We start from the raw sequence: 23,786 nt of genomic DNA on the forward strand, positions 1-23,786 counted from the left end.
TTTGTTTTCTCTTTTAACTTAAAGTGGATCTTCAAAATATTTCCTGCTGTCCTATGAGACTTCTCCCAATTTTTCGGCAAATCTCCCTCTGTGATTCTGATGTTCGGAGACACACAGTCACTCTATACTTAGTTATTGATAATGCACTTTATCCCCGTCTGCATAACTCAGACTGGAGTTACCTAGCTAACTCTCTTATCTTAGCATGATGAAGGTTATTACGAACGTTACTCACTCAGTCAGTGAGCTGTATCATATCATTCCAATAGAAGGCATCTCCAAACCCGTTCTTAGACAGTTTATTGGAGTACAGTCACACGTTCAGATGATTCAGCTTACTGTCTGTCTGACATCAGTTGTTTTTCAGAAATATGTCATGGACAATATTCTCATAAAAACAGACTTCCTCCTAACAAGCCTATTAGATGAGAGAAGATTGGGTATAGCGTGTCACTCCAGTTATTACACACACACACACACACACACACACACACACACACACACACACACACACACACACACACACACACACACACCAGTGTCGTCACAACCATCACCATCAGGGCCTTGGCTCAGGCCAATCCCATCATGCACTTCTGCAGGCTAGCAGGATGTGAAATGGCCTTCCGCTGTTGTCTTAGGCCCTATTCACACATGACTACAGTTACTACAAAACGTCAGTTATGTAATTCTTACCCCAGCATGTCCGTTTTTCCAGTGGATGATCCGAACGGGTTTTACCAAACTGCCTCAGTAATAATTGTTTTCCTTATTCACAACCACGACCGTTATGACGGAAGCCTTGAGGCTCTTCTGGGTCGTGAAGATATTTCAAATGTCTAGAGAATACCTAAGATTGGGCTAATGGCCTTCAGTTCGGAGAAAGACTAAATAATAATAATAATAATAATAATAATAATGATAATGCATATTAAAAAGAACCATGAACTTTAACCTGCAGACATTTAATTACCAGACGGATTTGGCAATGAATCAATTCATTGGCTCAAAATCGTCCACTTCATCTTTTAAAAGAGAAGTAATGGCACTCGGATATTTGACAAAACAAATCCTTAATCTGTAGGGTACCCGCATAGCACTTTGTTTTAATAAGCATCAATTTGTTCCAATGTTCTTAACCAATCTGGCTGCAGAACAGTTAAACTCTGTAATGTCCCTGAAAACACAGGGATGACGATTCTCACGGGATACGTATTATCAGAGGACCCTGGAGTTTGTGGGAAAAACAGTAGGTTTTTAGGGCTGGGATATAATAACCTTGCTAGTAAAAATGACTGACATGGCAGATTCAGACGGGACTAAAGTTATGGATGTGGTGATTTGTGCTCATGCACATAATTACATTACCTGAGCTGCCCCAGTAAAACTTATCCCATCTGAATAGGGCTATGAGTGTTGTCTTAAGGCCGTGCTGAGTTGTCTTAGGGCAGTGCTTTGTTGTCTTAGTGTGGTGTTGTATTGTCTTAGTGTGGTGTTGTATTGTCTTAGGGCGGTGTTGTTTTGTCTTAGTGTGGTGTTGTATTGTCTTAGTGTGGTGTTGTTTTGTCTTAGGGCCATGCTGAGTTGTCTTAGGGCAGTGCTGAGTTGTCTTAGGGCAGTGTTGTATTGTCTTAGGGCTGTGCTGGTTTGGAGGCAACAGATCATGAAATAATAAAAAGGCTATCTATTCATCTATCCGTCTGCCCGTCCGTCTGCCCGTCCGTCTGCCTCTCCGTCTGTCCGTCCGTCTGTCTGTCTGTGTTCTATTTAAACTGTACAGAGAGAAGAATATTCCGCCACATTGTTTTATCAAACTACTGATGCAATCAAATACGCAGGATATGTGGTTATCCCCATGTCTCAAAGTTTAACATCTCGTTTCCATCAAACGATTTCTCTTTCTTCTTTTGCACCCGGAGATGTCAATTGTTTTCTGTTATCCCTCTGAAGTGCAACTGAACAAGGCTGCAAGGGCACTTCCCCAAGTCAAAAGGATCTTTATTCATTAACTCAGGGAGTAATGACTACATACATTATTCAGTATCACAGGGCAACAAAATTTCCCAAACGGGAAGAGAAGAACTGAGGTATGCCTGATGTTGCTTCTTTAGCCATCAGAAATATAATAAAGACCATCGACAATGTATTGAAGAAGCGTTTGGCAATTTAATGGACTGTGAGAAGTTATCAGTGATATATTTGAAACTCCTATCCAGGGTTATGCATTTTGCTGTGCGTTCTGATGCATTGCTACTTTGTAATTCGTATATGTACCCTGCATAGTGTAAACCCTGCAGTCCTACAGTATCTGTACCCTGCATAGTTTATACCCTGCAGTCCCATCTGTACCCTACATAGTGTATACCCTGCAGTCCCATCTGTACCCTACATAGTGTATAGCCTGCAGTTCCATCTGTACCCTACATAGTGTATACCCTGCAGTCCCATCTGTACCCTACATAGTGTATACCCTGCAGTCCCATCTGTACCCTACAAAGTTTAAACCCGGCAGTCCCATCTGTACCCTACATAGTTTATACCCCTACATAGTTTATACCCTGCAGTCCCATCTGTACCCTACATAGTTTAAACCCTGCAGTCCCATCTGTACCCTACATAGTTTATACCCTGCAGTCCCATCTGTACCCTACATAGTTTAAACCCTGCAGTCCTACAGTATCTGTGCCCTGCATAGTGTATACCCTGCAGTCCCATCTGTACCCTACATAGTTTAGACCCTGCAGTCCTACAGTATCTGTACCCTGCATAGTGTATACCCTGCAGTGCCATCTGTACCTTACATAGTTTATACCCTGCAGTCCTTTCTGAACTGCAAATGCTGGGTCATGAATGTACATGTGATATAAATGTTTACCTGATTGTGAGTGGAGAGAGTGAGACAGGTTGTCCGGGTTTTGGTCCCACTGAGGGTCACAAGTTCCCCAAAACACAACTAGAGAGTTAGAGGTAGAGCCATCTGAGTTATAGCCTCACACCACACAGTAACACAACTAGAGAGGTAGAGGTAGAGCCATCTGAGTTATAGCCTCACACCACACAGTAACACAACTAGAGAGGAAGAGGTAGAGTCAGCTGGGTTAACCACACACACATGCCTGTATGCAGAGATTGGTAGTATATCTGTTACATGTGTTTGCAATATTTGTTCTTAAATACTACGACATATTTAGTAATGTGTGTTACTTTGGGAAGTACAGTATTTGGTAACAAATACTTTAATTCTAAAGTACTTTCCAGAGTGACTTACAGTTAGTGCATTCAACTAAGCTTCCACAGATAGTAGACCCTCTCTGTAACCACTGCTGAGAATGTTGTTGCTGCTCCTTTGCAAATGCATTTCTGTATTTTTAAATACTTTACACATGTATTTCTAATTAAATACATTTCAACATATAAGTATTCACGAGGTTCTTTTTTATAAATTGATCTTTTTTTCAAATTGCATTTTATCATTTTTGCCCATCCCAGCACACACACAGACACACACACACACACACACACACACAAACACATACGCACATACACACACACACACACACACACACACACACACACACGCGCACACACACACACAAGCGCACACACACACACACGCGCACACACACACACAAGCGCGCACACACACACACACACACACACACACACACACACACACACACACACACACACACACACACGCGCACACACACACACGCACACACGCACACACACACACATACGGACACGCACACACACACGCACACACGCACACACATACGGACACACATACGCGCACACACACACACACACACACACACACACACACACACACACACACACACACACACACACACACACACACACACGCGCACATACGCGCACACACACACACACACGCACACACGCACACACACACACACACAATGCATATTTCAACATAAGCAAGCTATACTGCACATATGTTCACACAAACACAAGTCATGCCAATAAGATGTCTCTCTCAAAATGACTATTTCACTTCTCTAAAACGACAGTAATGGAGTCTGTCTGTGTGTTTTTCAGAGGAGTGCGTCCTGCTGCGATCTTCTCAGCTATAATACATGTGAACTGGAAAATTCATTTGTCAAAATCTGTATAGCTAATCCCTTTTGGAGGGAGTTATATTTAGGTATAGGTCACAGTATTTCCCATGGAGGCTGGGATAAAGCCAATCAGATGTTGAATTCTGACTTTTCTGACCCAGGTGAAAACAGCCGTTGTTCAAAAACCTCTTGTGAAACTTGGAACAGGTGATGCTTCTCTAGACGACTTACTGTAGAAAATAAAAACAGATTTGTTTTCAAAGTCTTCGGCATACTCGGCCCCCGAAACCTGAGGAGGACATTTGAAGGCAGTGCTCGTGTTTACAGTGTTTTGCTGTATCTTGAGAAGGACATTTGAAGGCAGTGCTCGTGTTTACAGTGTTTTTCTGTATCTTGAGGAGGACATTTGAAGGCAGTGCTCATGTTTACAGTGTTTTGCTGTATCTTTAGGAGGACATTTGAAGGCAGTGCTAGTGTGTGTGTGCTTGTGTGTTGTAACAAATATTATCTCTTGAACAAACATTGTGGGTATCATAATTTTGGTTTCTTTACACAAACACGGAACAACACGGACAAGGCAAACACACAGAATAACAACAGAACAGCAACAGAACAACAACAGAGTTACAACAGAGTAACAACAGAACAACAGTAGAACAAAACACCAATAATCAACACAATATTCCAATTAAATACTTTTGTTGGCTGCTTAAACATTCGACTGCTTTTACTTTGCTTGGAATCATACCCATCTGGTGTAAGTCTTTCAGCTCATCTCTCTGTCTCTCTCTCTCTATCCTATTTCTCCTCAGCTGGGACCACCTATATCTTTGGGAAAGGAGGAGGCCTCATCACGTTCAAATGGCCAGCCAACGAGAGGCCCAGCACGCGTACAGACAGGCTGACCGTGGGGTTCAGTACCTCCCTAAAGGACGGCATCCTGGTCCGGATAGACAGCGCTCCAGGTCTTGGAGACTATCTCATGCTCCACATCGTAAGTTACACTATTCTCTTGTTTATATATCTACCTTTTTTATATGTTGTTCTATCTCTCAATCTGGATCTCTTTTTTATCTCTCTTATTCTGTCCTCTCTCTCTGTCATCCTCTCTCTCTCTCTGTCCTCCTTTCTCTCTGTCCTCATTTCTCTCTGTCCTCCTCTTTCTCTGTCCTCCTCTCCTCCTGTTCTTCTCTCTCTCTGTCCTCCTCTTTCTCTGTACTCCCCTCTCTCTGTCCTCCTGTTTCTCTGTCCTCCCCTCTCTCTGTCCTCCTCTCTCTCTGTCCTCCTCTCTCTATGTCCTCCTCTCTCTATGTCCGCATTTCTCTCTGTCCTCATTTCTCTCTGTCCTCATTTCTCTCTGTCATCCTCTTTCTCTGTCCTTCTCTCCTTCTGTTCTTCTCCCTCTCTGTCCTCCTCTTTCTCTGTCCTCCTCTCTCTCTGTCCTCCTCTCTCTCTGTCCTCCTCTCTCTCTGTCCGCATTTCTCTCTGTCCTCCTTTCTATCTGTCCTCATTTCTCTCTGTCCTCATTTCTCTCTGTCCTTCTATTTCTCTGTCCTCCTCTCTGTCCTCTTCTGTCTCTGTCCTCCTCTATCTCTGTTCTCCTCTCTCTCTGTCCTCCTCTGTCTCTGTTCTCCTCTCTCTGTGTTCTCCTCTCTCTCTGTCCTCCTCTCTCTGTCCTCCTCTCTCGCTGTTCTCCTCTCTATCTGTTCTCCTCTTTACCTGTCCTCCTCTCTCTCTGTCCTCCTATTTCTCTGTTCTCCTCTTTCTCTGTTCTCCTCTCTCTCTGTCCTCCTCTCTCTCTGTCCTCATCAATCTCTGTTCTCCTCTCTCACTGTCCTCTCTCTCTGTACTCCTCTCTCGCTGTTCTCCTAGCTATCTGTCCTCCTCTTTACCTGTCCTCCTCTCTCTCTGTCCTCCTCTTTCTCTGTCCTCCTCTTTCTCTGTTCTCCTCTCTCTCTGATCTCCTCTCTCTGTCCTTTTTTCTCTGTCATCCTCTCTCTCTGTCATCCTCTCTCTCTCTCTGTCCTCCTTTCTCTCTGTCCTCATTTGTCTCTGTCTTCTTTCTCTGCCCTCCTCTTTATCTGTCCTCCTCTCTCTGTTCTCCTCTCTCTCTGTTCTCCTCTCTCTGTTCTCCTCTCTCTCTGTTCTCCTCTCTCTGTCCTCCTCCCTCTCTGTCCTCCTCTCTCTCTGTCCTCCTCTCTCTCTCTGTCCTCCTCTCTCTCTCTGTCCTCCTCTCTCTCTCTCTCTCTCTCTGTCCTCCTCTCTCTGTCCAACTCTCTCTGTCCTCCTTTCTCTCTGTCCTCATTTCTCTCTGTCCTTTTTCTCTGTCATCCTCTCTCTCTCTGTCCTCCTTTCTCTCTGTCCTCTTTCTCTGTCCTCCTCTTTCTCTGTCCTCCTCTTTCTCTGTCCTCCTCTTTCTCTGTCCTCCTCTTTCTCTGTCCTCCTCTTTCTCTGTCCTCCTCTCTCGCTGTCCTCCTCTCTCTATGTCCTCCTCTCTCTCTGCCCTCATTTCCCTCTGTCCTCATTTCTCTCTGTCCTCATTTCTCTCTGTCCTGATTTCTCTCTATCCTTCTATTTCTCTCTCGGTCCTCCTCTCTCTCGGTCCTCCTCTGTCACGCCTTGGTCTTAGTATTTTGTGTTTTCGTTAATTAGTTGGTCAGGCCAGGGTGTGACAAGGGTTTATGTTGTTGTATTTCGTAGTGGGGTTTTTTAGTTATTGGGATTGCGGCTGAGTAGGGGTGTTGCATAGGTTTCGTTGCCTGAGGCGGTTCTCAATCAGAGTCAGGTGATTCTCGTTGTCACTGATTGGGAACCGTATTAAGGTAGCCTGGGTTTCACTTTGTATTTCGTGGGTGATTGTTCCTGTCTCTGTGTAGTTTCAACAGATAGGCTGTAATTAGGTTTCACGTTCCGTTTTGTGGTTTTGTATTTATTAGTTATTTCATGTATAGTTCCGTTTTTTCTTCCTTAAAAAACATGAGTAACCAACACGCTGCATTTCGGTCCGACTCTCATTCAACAAACAAAGAACGCCATTACAGAATCACCCACCACACACGGACCGAGCAGCGTGTTAACAGGCAGGAGCCACAGGAGAAGCAACAGAAGCAGCTTCAGTGGGAGAGGCTGCACCACTTGGAGAATTAGACATGGGAGGAAGAACTGGATGGAGAAGGACCCTGGGCTCAGCCTGGTGAATATCGCCGCCCCAAGGAGGAACTAGAGGCGGCTAAAGCGGAGAGGCGCTGGTATGAGGAGGCAGCACGGCGACGTGGATGGAAGCCCGGGAATCAGCCCCAAAAATTTATTGGGGGGGGTTTTCAGGGAGTATGGCTACGCCAGGTAGGAGACCTGCGCAAACTCCCTGTGCTTACCGGGGGGCTAGAGAGACCGGGCAGGCACCGTGTTATGCAGTGGTGCGCACGGTGTCCCCAGTGCGGGTGCATAGCCCAGTGCGGTATATTTCAGCTCCGCGTATCGGCCGGGTTAGATTGAGCGTCGAGCCAAATGCCATGAAGCCGGCTCTACGCATCTGGTCCCCAGTGCGTCTCCTTGGGCCGCTTACATGGTACCAGCCTTGCGCTCGGTGTCTCCGGTTTGCCTACATAGCCCAGTGCGGGCTATTCCACTTCGCCGCACTGGCAGGGCGACCGAGAGTATTCAACCGGGTAAGGTTGGGCAGGCTCGGTGCTCAAGAGCTCCAGTGCGCCTGCACGGTCCGGTCTATCCAGTACCACCTCCACACCCCAGCCCTCCGGTAGCAGCTCCCCGCACCAGGCTTCCTGTGCGTGTCTTTGGCCCAATACCACCAGTGCCAGCACCACGCATCAGGCCTACAGTGCGCCTCGCCTCTCCTGCGCTGTCGGAGCCTTTCTTCACTCCTGCGCTGTCGGAGTCTCCCGCCTGTTCAGCGCTATCAGAGCCTTTCTCCTCTCCAGCGCTGCCGGAGCCTCCGGCCTGTTCGGAGCAGGCTGAGCTGCCAGTCTGCATGGAGCAGCTAGATCTGCTAGTCTGCATGTAGCAGCTAGAGCTGCCAGTCTGCATGGAGCTGCCAGTCTGCAAGGAGCTGCCAGTCTGCAAGGAGCTGCCAGTCTGCAAGGAGCTGCCAGTCTGCATGGAGCAGCTAGAGCTGCCAGTCTGCATGGAGCAGCCAGAGCTGTCAGTCTGCTTGGAGCAGCCAGAGCTGTCAGTCTGCTTGGAGCAGCCAGAGCTGCCAGTCTGCATGGAGCTGCCAGTCTGCAAGGAGCTGCCAGTCTGCAAGGAGCTGCCAGTCTGCAAGGGGCTGCCAGTCTGCAAGGAGTTGCCAGTCTGCATGGAGTTGCCAGTCTGCATGGACTTGCCAGTCTGCAAGGAGCTGCCAGTCTGCAAGGAGCTGCCAGTCGGCAAGGAGCAGCCAGAGCCGCCAGTCAGCATGGAGCAGCCAGAGCCGTCAGTCAGCATGAAGCAGCCAGAGCCTTCAGTCTGCCAGGATCCGCCAGTCAGCCAGACTCTTCCAGATCTGCCAGTCAGCCAGACTCTTCCAGATCTGCCAGTCAACCAGACTCTTCCAGATCTGCTAGTCAACCAGACTCTTCCAGATCTGCTAGTCAACGAGACTCTTCCAGATCCGCTAGTCAACCAGACTCTTCCAGATCCGCCAGTCAGCCAGGATCTGCCGGATTCAACTGCCTGGCTGGGCTTCATCTCAGTACAGGGCTTCCTCTCAGTACTGGGCTTCCTCTCAGTGCTGGGCTTTCTCTCAGTACTGGGCTGCCCCTCAGTCCCGAGCTGCCCCTCAGTCCCGAGCTTCCCCTCAGTCCCGAGCTGCTCCTCAGTCCCGAGCTGCCCCTCAGTCCCGAGCTGCCCCTCAGTCCCGAGCTGCCCCTCAGTCCCGAGCTGCCCCTCAGTCCCGAGCTGCCCCTCAGTCCCGAGCTGCCCCTCAGTCACGAGCTGCTCCTCAGTTCAGTGGGGTTCTGCCTGAGGCGGTTCTCAATCAGAGTCAGGTGATTCTCGTTGTTTCTGATTGGGAACCGTATTTAGGTAGCCAGGGTTTCACCACTTTGTATTTCGTGGGTGATTGTTCCTGTCTCTGTGTAGTTTCACCAGATAGGCTGTAATTAGGTTTCACGTTCCGTTTTGTTGTTTTGTACTTATTAGTTATGTCATGTATAGTTCTGTTTTTTTTTTTCATTAAAAAATATGAGTAACCAACACGCTGCATTTCGGTCCGACTCTCATTCAACAAACGAAGAACGCGGTTACATCCTCTCTCTCAGTACTCCTCTCTCTCTGTTCTCCTCTTTACCTGTCCTCCTCTCTCTCGGTCTTCCACTCTCTCTGTCCTCCTCTCTCTCTGTTCTCCTCTCTCTCTCTGTCCTCCTTCTTTTTGTCTCCCCAATTTCATGGTTCGAACCAGGGACTGTAGTGACACCTCTTGCACTGAGATGCCTTAGACCACTGAACCAGGGACTGTAGTGACACCTCTTGCACTGAGATGCCTTAGACCACTGAACCAGGGACTGTAGTGACACCTCTTGCACTGAGATGCCTTAGACCACTGAACCAGGGACTGTAGTGACACCTCTTGCACTGAGATGCCTTAGACCACTGAACCAGGGACTGTAGTGACACCTCTTGCACTGAGATGCCTTAGACCACTGAACCAGGGACTGTAGTGACACATCTTGCACTGAGATGCCTTAGACCACTGAACCAGGGACTGTAGTGACACCTCTGGAACTGAGATGCCTTAGACCACTGAACCAGGGACTGTAGTGACACCTCTGGCACTGAGATGCCTTAGACCACTGAACCAGGGACTGTAGTGACACCTCTTGCACTGAGATGCCTTAGACCACTGAACCAGGGACTGTAGTGACACCTCTGGCACTGAGATGCCTTAGACCACTGAACCAGGGACTGTAGACACCTCTGGCACTGAGATGCCTTAGACCACTGAACCAGGGACTGTAGACACCTCTGGCACTGAGATGCCTTAGACCACTGAACCAGGGACTGTAGTGACACCTCTGGCACTGAGATGCCTTAGACCACTGAACCAGGGACTGTAGTGACATCTCTTGCACTGAGATGCCTTAGACCACTGAACCAGGGACTGTAGTGACACCTCTTGCACTGAGATGCAGTGCCTTAGACCACTGCACAAGGGACTGTAGTGACACCTCTTGCACTGAGATGCCTTAGACCACTGCACCAGGGACTGTAGTGACACCTCTGGCACTGAGATGCCTTAGACCACTGAACCAGGGACTGTAGACACCTCTTGCACTGAGATGTCTTAGACCACTGAACCAGGGACTGTAGACACCTCTTGCACTGAGATGCCTTAGACCACTGAACCAGGGACTGTAGACACCTCTTGCACTGAGATGCCTTAGACCACTGAACCAGGGACTGTAGACACCTCTTGCACTGAGATGCCTTAGACCACTGAACCAGGGACTGTAGTGACACCTCTGGCACTGAGATGCCTTAGACCACTGAACCAGGGACTGTAGTGACACCTCTGGCACTGAGATGCCTTAGACCACTGAACCAGGGACTGTAGTGACACCTCTGGCACTGAGATGCCTTAGACCACTGAACCAGGGACTGTAGTGACACCTCTGGCACTGAGATGCCTTAGACCACTGAACCAGGGACTGTAGTGACACCTCTGGCACTGAGATGCCTTAGACCACTGAACCAGGGACTGTAGTGACACCTCTGGCACTGAGATGCCTTAGACCACTGAACCAGGGACTGTAGTGACACCTCTGGCACTGAGATGCCTTAGACCACTGAACCAGGGACTGTGTAGACACCTCTGGCACTGAGATGCCTTAGACCACTGAACCAGGGACTGTAGACACCTCTGGCACTGAGATGCCTTAGACCACTGAACCAGGGACTGTAGTGACACCTCTGGCACTGAGATGCCTTAGACCACTGAACCAGGGACTGTAGTGACACCTCTGGCACTGAGATGCCTTAGACCACTGAACCAGGGACTGTAGACACCTCTGGCACTGAGATGCCTTAGACCACTGAACCAGGGACTGTAGACACCTCTGGCACTGAGATGCCTTAGACCACTGAACCAGGGACTGTAGTGACACCTCTGGCACTGAGATGCCTTAGACCACTGAACCAGGGACTGTAGACACCTCTGGCACTGAGATGCCTTAGACCACTGAACCAGGGACTGTAGACACCTCTGGCACTGAGATGCCTTAGACCACTGAACCAGGGACTGTAGTGACACCTCTGGCACTGAGATGCCTTAGACCACTGAACCAGGGACTGTAGTGACACCTCTTGCACTGAGATGCCTTAGACCACTGAACCAGGGACTGTAGTGACACCTCTGGCACTGAGATGCCTTAGACCACTGAACCAGGGACTGTAGTGACACCTCTGGCACTGAGATGCCTTAGACCACTGAACCAGGGACTGTAGTGACACCTCTGGCACTGAGATGCCTTAGACCACTGAACCAGGGACTGTAGACACCTCTGGCACTGAGATGCCTTAGACCACTGAACCAGGGACTGTAGTGACACCTCTGGCACTGAGATGCCTTAGACCACTGAACCAGGGACTGTAGACACCTCTGGCACTGAGATGCCTTAGACCACTGAACCAGGGACTGTAGACACCTCTGGCACTGAGATGCCTTAGACCACTGAACCAGGGACTGTAGTGACACCTCTGGCACTGAGATGCCTTAGACCACTGAACCAGGGTCTGTAGTGACACCTCTGGCACTGAGATGCCTTAGACCACTGAACCAGCGACTGTAGTGACACCTCTGGCACTGAGATGCCTTAGACCACTGAACCAGGGACTGTAGAAACCTCTGGCACTGAGATGCCTTAGACCACTGAACCAGGGACTGTAGTGACACCTCTGGCACTGAGATGCCTTAGACCACTGAACCAGGGACTGTAGTGACACCTCTGGCACTGAGATGCCTTAGACCACTGAACCAGGGACTGTAGTGACACCTCTGGCACTGAGATGCCTTAGACCACTGAACCAGGGACTGTAGTGACACCTCTGGCACTGAGATGCCTTAGACCACTGAACCAGGGACTGTAGACACCTCTGGCACTGAGATGCCTTAGACCACTGAACCAGGGACTGTAGTGACACCTCTGGCACTGAGATGCCTTAGACCACTGAACCAGGGACTGTAGTGACACCTCTGGCACTGAGATGCCTTAGACCACTGAACCAGGGACTGTAGTGACACCTCTGGCACTGAGATGCCTTAGACCACTGAACCAGGGACTGTAGTGACACCTCTGGCACTGAGATGCCTTAGACCACTGAACCAGGGACTGTAGTGACACCTCTGGCACTGAGATGCCTTAGACCACTGAACCAGGGACTGTAGTGACACCTCTGGCACTGAGATGCCTTAGACCACTGAACCAGGGACTGTAGACACCTCTGGCACTGAGATGCCTTAGACCACTGAACCAGGGACTGTAGTGACACCTCTGGCACTGAGATGCCTTAGACCACTGAACCAGGGACTGTAGTGACACCTCTGGCACTGAGATGCCTTAGACCACTGAACCAGGGACTGTAGTGACACCTCTGGCACTGAGATGCCTTAGACCACTGAACCAGGGACTGTAGTGACACCTCTGGCACTGAGATGCCTTAGACCACTGAACCAGGGACTGTAGTGACACCTCTGGCACTGAGATGCCTTAGACCACTGAACCAGGGACTGTAGACACCTCTGGCACTGAGATGCCTTAGACCACTGAACCAGGGACTGTAGTGACACCTCTGGCACTGAGATGCCTTAGACCACTGAACCAGGGACTGTAGTGACACCTCTGGCACTGAGATGCCTTAGACCACTGAACCAGGGACTGTAGACACCTCTGGCACTGAGATGCCTTAGACCACTGAACCAGGGACTGTAGTGACACCTCTGGCACTGAGATGCCTTAGACCACTGAACCAGGGACTGTAGTGACACCTCTGGCACTGAGATGCCTTAGACCACTGAACCAGGGACTGTAGACACCTCTGGCACTGAGATGCCTTAGACCACTGAACCAGGGACTGTAGTGACACCTCTGGCACTGAGATGCCTTAGACCACTGAACCAGGGACTGTAGACACCTCTGGCACTGAGATGCCTTAGACCACTGAACCAGGGACTGTAGTGACACCTCTGGCACTGAGATGCCTTAGACCACTGAACCAGGGACTGTAGACACCTCTGGCACTGAGATGCCTTAGACCACTGAACCAGGGACTGTAGACACCTCTGGCACTGAGATGCCTTAGACCACTGAACCAGGGACTGTAGTGACACCTCTGGCACTGAGATGCCTTAGACCACTGAACCAGGGACTGTAGTGACACCTCTGGCACTGAGATGCCTTAGACCACTGAACCAGGGACTGTAGTGACACCTCTGGCACTGAGATGCCTTAGACCACTGGACCAGGGACTGTAGTGACACCTCTGGCACTGAGATGCCTTAGACCACTGAACCAGGGACTGTAGACACCTCTGGCACTGAGATGCCTTAGACCACTGAACCAGGGACTGTAGACACCTCTAACACTGAGATGCCTTAGACCACTGAACCAGGGACTGTAGTGACACCTCTGGCACTGAGATGCCTTAGACCACTGAACCAGGGACTGTAGTGACACCTCTGGCACTGAGATGCCTTAGACCACTGAACCAGGGACTGTAGACACCTCTGGCACTGAGATGCCTTAGACCACTGAACCAGGGACTGTAGACACCTCTGGCACTGAGATGCCTTAGACCACTGAACCAGGGACTGTAGACACCTCTAACACTGAGATGCCTTAGACCACTGAACCAGGGACTGTAGACACCTCTGGCACTGAGATGCCTTAGACCACTGAACCAGGGACTGTAGACACCTCTGGCACTGAGATGCCTTAGACCACTGAACCAGGGACTGTAGTGACACCTCTGGCACTGAGATGCCTTAGACCACTGAACCAGGGACTGTAGACACCTCTAACACTGAGATGCCTTAGACCACTGAACCAGGGACTGTAGTGACACCTCTTGCACTGAGATGCCTTAGACCACTGAACCAGGGACTGTAGACACCTCTGGCACTGAGATGCCTTAGACCACTGAACCAGGGACTGTAGACACCTCTGGCACTGAGATGCCTTAGACCACTGAACCAGGGACTGTAGACACCTCTTGCACTGAGATGCCTTAGACCACTGAACCAGGGACTGTAGACACCTCTGGCACTGAGATGCCTTAGACCACTGAACCAGGGACTGTAGACACCTCTGGCACTGAGATGCCTTAGACCACTGAACCAGGGACTGTAGTGACACCTCTGGCACTGAGATGCCTTAGACCACTGAACCAGGGTCTGTAGTGACACCTCTGGCACTGAGATGCCTTAGACCACTGAACCAGGGACTGTAGTGACACCTCTGGCACTGAGATGCCTTAGACCACTGAACCAGGGACTGTAGACACCTCTGGCACTGAGATGCCTTAGACCACTGAACCAGGGACTGTAGTGACACCTCTGGCACTGAGATGCCTTAGACCACTGAACCAGGGACTGTAGACACCTCTGGCACTGAGATGCCTTAGACCACTGAACCAGGGACTGTAGACACCTCTAACACTGAGATGCCTTAGACCACTGAACCAGGGACTGTAGTGACACCTCTGGCACTGAGATGCCTTAGACCACTGAACCAGGGACTGTAGACACCTCTGGCACTGAGATGCCTTAGACCACTGAACCAGGGACTGTAGTGACACCTCTGGCACTGAGATGCCTTAGACCACTGAACCAGGGACTGTAGTGACACCTCTGGCACTGAGATGCCTTAGACCACTGAACCAGGGACTGTAGACACCTCTGGCACTGAGATGCCTTAGACCACTGAACCAGTGACTGTAGTGACACCTCTGGCACTGAGATGCCTTAGACCACTGAACCAGGGACTGTAGACACCTCTGGCACTGAGATGCCTTAGACCACTGAACCAGGGACTGTAGTGACACCTCTGGCACTGAGATGCCTTAGACCACTGAACCAGGGACTGTAGACACCTCTGGCACTGAGATGCCTTAGACCACTGAACCAGGGACTGTAGACACCTCTGGCACTGAGATGCCTTAGACCACTGAACCAGGGACTGTAGTGACACCTCTGGCACTGAGATGCCTTAGACCACTGAACCAGGGACTGTAGTGACACCTCTGGCACTGAGATGCCTTAGACCACTGAACCAGGGACTGTAGTGACACCTCTGGCACTGAGATGCCTTAGACCACTGGACCAGGGACTGTAGTGACACCTCTGGCACTGAGATGCCTTAGACCACTGAACCAGGGACTGTAGACACCTCTGGCACTGAGATGCCTTAGACCACTGAACCAGGGACTGTAGACACCTCTAACACTGAGATGCCTTAGACCACTGAACCAGGGACTGTAGTGACACCTCTGGCACTGAGATGCCTTAGACCACTGAACCAGGGACTGTAGACACCTCTGGCACTGAGATGCCTTAGACCACTGAACCAGGGACTGTAGACACCTCTGGCACTGAGATGCCTTAGACCACTGAACCAGGGACTGTAGACACCTCTAACACTGAGATGCCTTAGACCACTGAACCAGGGACTGTAGACACCTCTGGCACTGAGATGCCTTAGACCACTGAACCAGGGACTGTAGACACCTCTGGCACTGAGATGCCTTAGACCACTGAACCAGGGACTGTAGTGACACCTCTGGCACTGAGATGCCTTAGATCACTGAACCAGGGACTGTAGACACCTCTAACACTGAGATGCCTTAGACCACTGAACCAGGGACTGTAGTGACACCTCTTGCACTGAGATGCCTTAGACCACTGAACCAGGGACTGTAGACACCTCTGGCACTGAGATGCCTTAGACCACTGAACCAGGGACTGTAGACACCTCTGGCACTGAGATGCCTTAGACCACTGAACCAGGGACTGTAGACACCTCTTGCACTGAGATGCCTTAGACCACTGAACCAGGGACTGTAGACACCTCTGGCACTGAGATGCCTTAGACCACTGAACCAGGGACTGTAGACACCTCTGGCACTGAGATGCCTTAGACCACTGAACCAGGGACTGTAGACACCTCTGGCACTGAGATGCCTTAGACCACTGAACCAGGGACTGTAGTGACACCTCTGGCACTGAGATGCCTTAGACCACTGAACCAGGGACTGTAGACACCTCTAACACTGAGATGCCTTAGACCACTGAACCAGGGACTGTAGTGACACCTCTTGCACTGAGATGCCTTAGACCACTGAACCAGGGACTGTAGACACCTCTGGCACTGAGATGCCTTAGACCACTGAACCAGGGACTGTAGACACCTCTGGCACTGAGATGCCTTAGACCACTGAACCAGGGACTGTAGACACCTCTTGCACTGAGATGCCTTAGACCACTGAACCAGGGACTGTAGACACCTCTGGCACTGAGATGCCTTAGACCACTGAACCAGGGACTGTAGACACCTCTGGCACTGAGATGCCTTAGACCACTGAACCAGGGACTGTAGTGACACCTCTGGCACTGAGATGCCTTAGACCACTGAACCAGGGACTGTAGACACCTCTAACACTGAGATGCCTTAGACCACTGAACCAGGGACTGTAGTGACACCTCTGGCACTGAGATGCCTTAGACCACTGAACCAGGGACTGTAGACACCTCTGGCACTGAGATGCCTTAGACCACTGAACCAGGGACTGTAGTGACACCTCTGGCACTGAGATGCCTTAGACCACTGAACCAGGGACTGTAGTGACACCTCTGGCACTGAGATGCCTTAGACCACTGAACCAGGGACTGTAGACACCTCTGGCACTGAGATGCCTTAGACCACTGAACCAGGGACTGTAGTGACACCTCTGGCACTGAGATGCCTTAGACCACTGAACCAGGGACTGTAGACACCTCTGGCACTGAGATGCCTTAGACCACTGAACCAGGGACTGTAGACACCTCTGGCACTGAGATGCCTTAGACCACTGAACCAGGGACTGTAGTGACACCTCTGGCACTGAGATGCCTTAGACCACTGAACCAGGGACTGTAGTGACACCTCTGGCACTGAGATGCCTTAGACCACTGAACCAGGGACTGTAGTGACACCTCTGGCACTGAGATGCCTTAGACCACTGGACCAGGGACTGTAGTGACACCTCTGGCACTGAGATGCCTTAGACCACTGAACCAGGGACTGTAGACACCTCTGGCACTGAGATGCCTTAGACCACTGAACCAGGGACTGTAGACACCTCTAACACTGAGATGCCTTAGACCACTGAACCAGGGACTGTAGTGACACCTCTGGCACTGAGATGCCTTAGACCACTGAACCAGGGACTGTAGACACCTCTGGCACTGAGATGCCTTAGACCACTGAACCAGGGACTGTAGACACCTCTGGCACTGAGATGCCTTAGACCACTGAACCAGGGACTGTAGACACCTCTAACACTGAGATGCCTTAGACCACTGAACCAGGGACTGTAGACACCTCTGGCACTGAGATGCCTTAGACCACTGAACCAGGGACTGTAGACACCTCTGGCACTGAGATGCCTTAGACCACTGAACCAGGGACTGTAGTGACACCTCTGGCACTGAGATGCCTTAGACCACTGAACCAGGGACTGTAGACACCTCTAACACTGAGATGCCTTAGACCACTGAACCAGGGACTGTAGTGACACCTCTTGCACTGAGATGCCTTAGACCACTGAACCAGGGACTGTAGACACCTCTGGCACTGAGATGCCTTAGACCACTGAACCAGGGACTGTAGACACCTCTGGCACTGAGATGCCTTAGACCACTGAACCAGGGACTGTAGACACCTCTTGCACTGAGATGCCTTAGACCACTGAACCAGGGACTGTAGACACCTCTGGCACTGAGATGCCTTAGACCACTGAACCAGGGACTGTAGACACCTCTGGCACTGAGATGCCTTAGACCACTGAACCAGGGACTGTAGTGACACCTCTGGCACTGAGATGCCTTATACCACTGAACCAGGGTCTGTAGTGACACCTCTGGCACTGAGATGCCTTAGACCACTGAACCAGGGACTGTAGTGACACCTCTGGCACTGAGATGCCTTAGACCACTGAACCAGGGACTGTAGACACCTCTGGCACTGAGATGCCTTAGACCACTGAACCAGGGACTGTAGTGACACCTCTGGCACTGAGATGCCTTAGACCACTGAACCAGGGACTGTAGACACCTCTGGCACTGAGATGCCTTAGACCACTGAACCAGGGACTGTAGCCACCTCTAACACTGAGATGCCTTAGACCACTGAACCAGGGACTGTAGCCACCTCTAACACTGAGATGCCTTAGACCACTGAACCAGGGACTGTAGACACCTCTAACACTGAGATGCCTTAGACCACTGAACCAGGGACTGTAGACACCTCTGGCACTGAGATGCCTTAGACCACTGAACCAGGGACTGTAGTGACACCTCTGGCACTGAGATGCCTTAGACCATTGAACCAGGGACTGTAGACACCTCTGGCACTGAGATGCCTTAGACCACTGAACCAGGGACTGTAGTGACACCTCTGGCACTGAGATGCCTTAGACCACTGAACCAGGGACTGTAGACACCTCTGGCACTGAGATGCCTTAGACCACTGAACCAGGGACTGTAGACACCTCTGGCACTGAGATGCCTTAGACCACTGAACCAGGGACTGTAGCCACCTCTAACACTGAGATGCCTTAGACCACTGAACCAGGGACTGTAGCCACCTCTAACACTGAGATGCCTTAGACCACTGAACCAGGGACTGTAGACACCTCTAACACTGAGATGCCTTAGACCACTGAACCAGGGACTGTAGTGACACCTCTGGCACTGAGATGCCTTAGACCACTGAACCAGGGACTGTAGACACCTCTGGCACTGAGATGCCTTAGACCACTGAACCAGGGACTGTAGACACCTCTAACACTGAGATGCCTTAGACCACTGAACCAGGGACTGTAGACACCTCTGGCACTGAGATGCCTTAGACCACTGAACCAGGGACTGTAGACACCTCTGGCACTGAGATGCCTTAGACCACTGAACCAGGGACTGTAGACACCTCTGGCACTGAGATGCCTTAGACCACTGAACCAGGGACTGTAGACACCTCTGGCACTGAGATGCCTTAGACCACTGAACCAGGGACTGTAGACACCTCTAACACTGAGATGCCTTAGACCACTGAACCAGGGACTGTAGACACCTCTGGCACTGAGATGCCTTAGACCACTGAACCAGGGACTGTAGACACCTCTGGCACTGAGATGCCTTAGACCACTGAACCAGGGACTGTAGACACCTCTAACACTGAGATGCCTTAGACCACTGAACCAGGGACTGTAGACACCTCTAACACTGAGATGCCTTAGACCACTGAACCAGGGACTGTAGACACCTCTGGCACTGAGATGCCTTAGACCACTGAACCAGGGACTGTAGACACCTCTGGCACTGAGATGCCTTAGACCACTGAACCAGGGACTGTAGACACCTCTGGCACTGAGATGCCTTAGACCACTGAACCAGGGACTGTAGACACCTCTGGCACTGAGATGCCTTAGACCACTGAACCAGGGACTGTAGACACCTCTAACACTGAGATGCCTTAGACCACTGAACCAGGGACTGTAGACACCTCTAACACTGAGATGCCTTAGACCACTGAACCAGGGACTGTAGACACCTCTAACACTGAGATGCCTTAGACCACTGAACCAGGGACTGTAGACACCTCTGGCACTGAGATGCCTTAGACCACTGAACCAGGGACTGTAGACACCTCTGGCACTGAGATGCCTTAGACCACTGAACCAGGGACTGTAGACACCTCTAACACTGAGATGCCTTAGACCACTGAACCAGGGACTGTAGACACCTCTGGCACTGAGATGCCTTAGACCACTGAACCAGGGACTGTAGACACCTCTAACACTGAGATGCCTTAGACCACTGAACCAGGGACTGTAGACACCTCTGGCACTGAGATGCCTTAGACCACTGAACCAGGGACTGTAGACACCTCTGGCACTGAGATGCCTTAGACCACTGAACCAGGGACTGTAGTGACACCTCTGGCACTGAGATGCCTTAGACCACTGAACCAGGGACTGTAGACACCTCTAACACTGAGATGCCTTAGACCACTGAACCAGGGACTGTAGACACCTCTAACACTGAGATGCCTTAGACCACTGAACCAGGGACTGTAGACACCTCTAACACTGAGATGCCTTAGACCACTGAACCAGGGACTGTAGACACCTCTAACACCGAGATGCCTTAGACCACTGAACCAGCGACTGTAGACACCTCTAACACTGAGATGCCTTAGACCACTGAACCAGGGACTGTAGACACCTCTAACACTGAGATGCCTTAGACCACTGAACCAGGGACTGTAAACACCTCTAACACTGAGATGCCTTAGACCACTGAACCAGGGACTGTAGACACCTCTAACACTGAGATGCCTTAGACCACTGAACCAGGGACTGTAGACATCTCTGGCACTGAGATGCCTTAGACCAATGAACCAGGGACTGTAGACACCTCTAACACTGAGATGCCTTAGACCACTGAACCAGGGACTGTAGTGACACCTCTGGCACTGAGATGCCTTAGACCACTGAACCAGGGACTGTAGACACCTCTAACACTGAGATGCCTTAGACCACTGAACCAGGGACTGTAGACACCTCTAACACTGAGATGCCTTAGACCACTGAACCAGGGACTGTAGACACCTCTGGCACTGAGATGCCTTAGACCACTGAACCAGGGACTGTAGACACCTCTAACACTGAGATGCCTTAGACCACTGAACCAGTGACTGTAGACACCTCTTGCACTGAGATGCCTTAGACCACTGAACCAGGGACTGTAGTGACACCTCTGGCACTGAGATGCCTTAGACCACTGAACCAGGGACTGTAGACACCTCTAACACTGAGATGCCTTAGACCACTGAACCTGGGACTGTAGACACCTCTGGCACTGAGATGCCTTAGACCACTGAACCAGGGACTGTAGACACCTCTAACACTGAGATGCCTTAGACCACTGAACCAGGGACTGTAGACACCTCTTGCACTGAGATGCCTTAGACCACTGAACCAGGGACTGTAGTGACACCTCTGGCACTGAGATGCCTTAGACCACTGAACCAGGGACTGTAGACACCTCTAACACTGAGATGCCTTAGACCACTGAACCAGGGACTGTAGTGACACCTCTGGCACTGAGATGCCTTAGACCACTGAACCAGGGACTGTAGACACCTCTAACACTGAGATGCCTTAGACCACTGAACCAGGGACTGTAGACACCTCTGGCACTGAGATGCCTTAGACCACTTAACCAGGGACTGTAGACACCTCTAACACTGAGATGCCTTAGACCACTGAACCAGGGACTGTAGACACCTCTGGCACTGAGATGCCTTAGACCACTGAACCAGGGACTGTAGACACCTCTAACACTGAGATGCCTTAGACCACTGAACCAGGGACTGTAGTGACACCTCTGGCACTGAGATGCCTTAGACCACTGAACCAGGGACTGTAGTGACAGCTCTAACACTGAGATGCCTTAGACCACTGAACCAGGGACTGTAGTGACACCTCTGGCACTGAGATGCCTTAGACCACTGAACCAGGGACTGTAGACACCTCTAACACTGAGATGCCTTAGACCACTGAACCAGGGACTGTAGACACCTCTAACACTGAGATGCCTTAGACCACTGAACCAGGGACTGTAGTGACACCTCTGGCACTGAGATGCCTTAGACCACTGAACCAGGGACTGTAGACACCTCTAACACTGAGATGCCTTAGACCACTGAACCAGGGACTGTAGACACCTCTAACACTGAGATGCCTTAGACCACTGAACCAGGGACTGTAGACACCTCTAACACTGAGATGCCTTAGACCACTGAACCAGGGACTGTAGACACCTCTAACACTGAGATGCCTTAGACCACTGAACCAGGGACTGTAGACACCTCTAACACTGAGATGCCTTAGACCACTGAACCAGGGACTGTAGTGACACCTCTGGCACTGAGATGCCTTAGACCACTGAACCAGGGACTGTAGTGACACCTCTGGCACTGAGATGCCTTAGACCACTGAACCAGGGACTGTAGACACCTCTAACACTGAGATGCCTTAGACCACTGAACCAGGGACTGTAGACACCTCTGGCACTGAGATGCCTTAGACCACTGAACCAGGGACTGTAGACACCTCTAACACTGAGATGCCTTAGACCACTGAACCAGGGACTGTAGACACCTCTGGCACTGAGATGCCTTAGACCACTGAACCAGGGACTGTAGTGACACCTCTGGCACTGAGATGCCTTAGACCACTGAACCAGGGACTGTAGACACCTCTAACACTGAGATGCCTTAGACCACTGAACCAGGGACTGTAGACACCTCTAACACTGAGATGCCTTAGACCACTGAACCAGGGACTGTAGACACCTCTAACACTGAGATGCCTTAGACCACTGAACCAGGGACTGTAGACACCTCTAACACTGAGATGCCTTAGACCACTGAACCAGGGACTGTAGACACCTCTAACACTGAGATGCCTTAGACCACTGAACCAGGGACTGTAGACACCTCTAACACTGAGATGCCTTAGACCACTGAACCAGGGACTGTAGACACCTCTAACACTGAGATGCCTTAGACCACTGAACCAGGGACTGTAGACACCTCTGGCACTGAGATGCCTTAGACCACTGAACCAGGGACTGTAGACACCTCTGGCACTGAGATGCCTTAGACCACTGAACCAGGGACTGTAGTGACACCTCTGGCACTGAGATGCCTTAGACCACTGAACCAGGGACTGTAGACACCTCTAACACTGAGATGCCTTAGACGACTGAACCAGGGACTGTAGACACCTCTAACACTGAGATGCCTTAGACCACTGAACCAGGGACTGTAGACACCTCTGGCACTGAGATGCCTTAGACCACTGAACCAGGGACTGTAGACACCTCTGGCACTGAGATGCCTTAGACCACTGAACCAGGGACTGTAGTGACACCTCTGGCACTGAGATGCCTTAGACCACTGAACCAGGGACTGTAGACACCTCTGGCACTGAGATGCCTTAGACCACTGAACCAGGGACTGTAGTGACACCTCTGGCACTGAGATGCCTTAGACGACTGAACCAGGGACTGTAGACACCTCTAACACTGAGATGCCTTAGACCACTGAACCAGGGACTGTAGACACCTCTAACACTGAGATGCCTTAGACCACTGAACCAGGGACTGTAGACACCTCTAACACTGAGATGCCTTAGACCACTGAACCAGGGACTGTAGACACCTCTAACACTGAGATGCCTTAGACCACTGAACCAGGGACTGTAGACACCTCTGGCACTGAGATGCCTTAGACCACTGAACCAGGGACTGTAGACACCTCTAACACTGAGATGCCTTAGACCACTGAACCAGGGACTGTAGACACCTCTAACACTGAGATGCCTTAGACCACTGAACCAGGGACTGTAGACACCTCTAACACTGAGATGCCTTAGACCACTGAACCAGGGACTGTA

At 50.7% G+C, this 23,786-nt stretch overlaps 1 protein-coding gene across 1 annotated transcript in view; it reads left to right on the forward strand.

Annotated features, from left to right (window-relative positions):
• The window catches only part of LOC135525527 (neurexin-3a-beta-like), a 347,678-nt gene that overhangs the window by 128,384 nt on the left and 195,508 nt on the right, over positions 1 to 23,786 (forward strand). Inside the window, exon 2 of the mRNA XM_064953198.1 lies at positions 4,895 to 5,076. Coding sequence (XP_064809270.1) covers positions 4,895 to 5,076 — 182 coding nt within the window. The remainder of the gene's footprint in view (positions 1 to 4,894; positions 5,077 to 23,786) is intronic.

Source organism: Oncorhynchus masou, chromosome 32 (genome assembly GCF_036934945.1).
Source record: "Oncorhynchus masou masou isolate Uvic2021 chromosome 32, UVic_Omas_1.1, whole genome shotgun sequence".
In the NCBI taxonomy this organism is placed as follows: domain Eukaryota; kingdom Metazoa; phylum Chordata; class Actinopteri; order Salmoniformes; family Salmonidae; genus Oncorhynchus; species Oncorhynchus masou.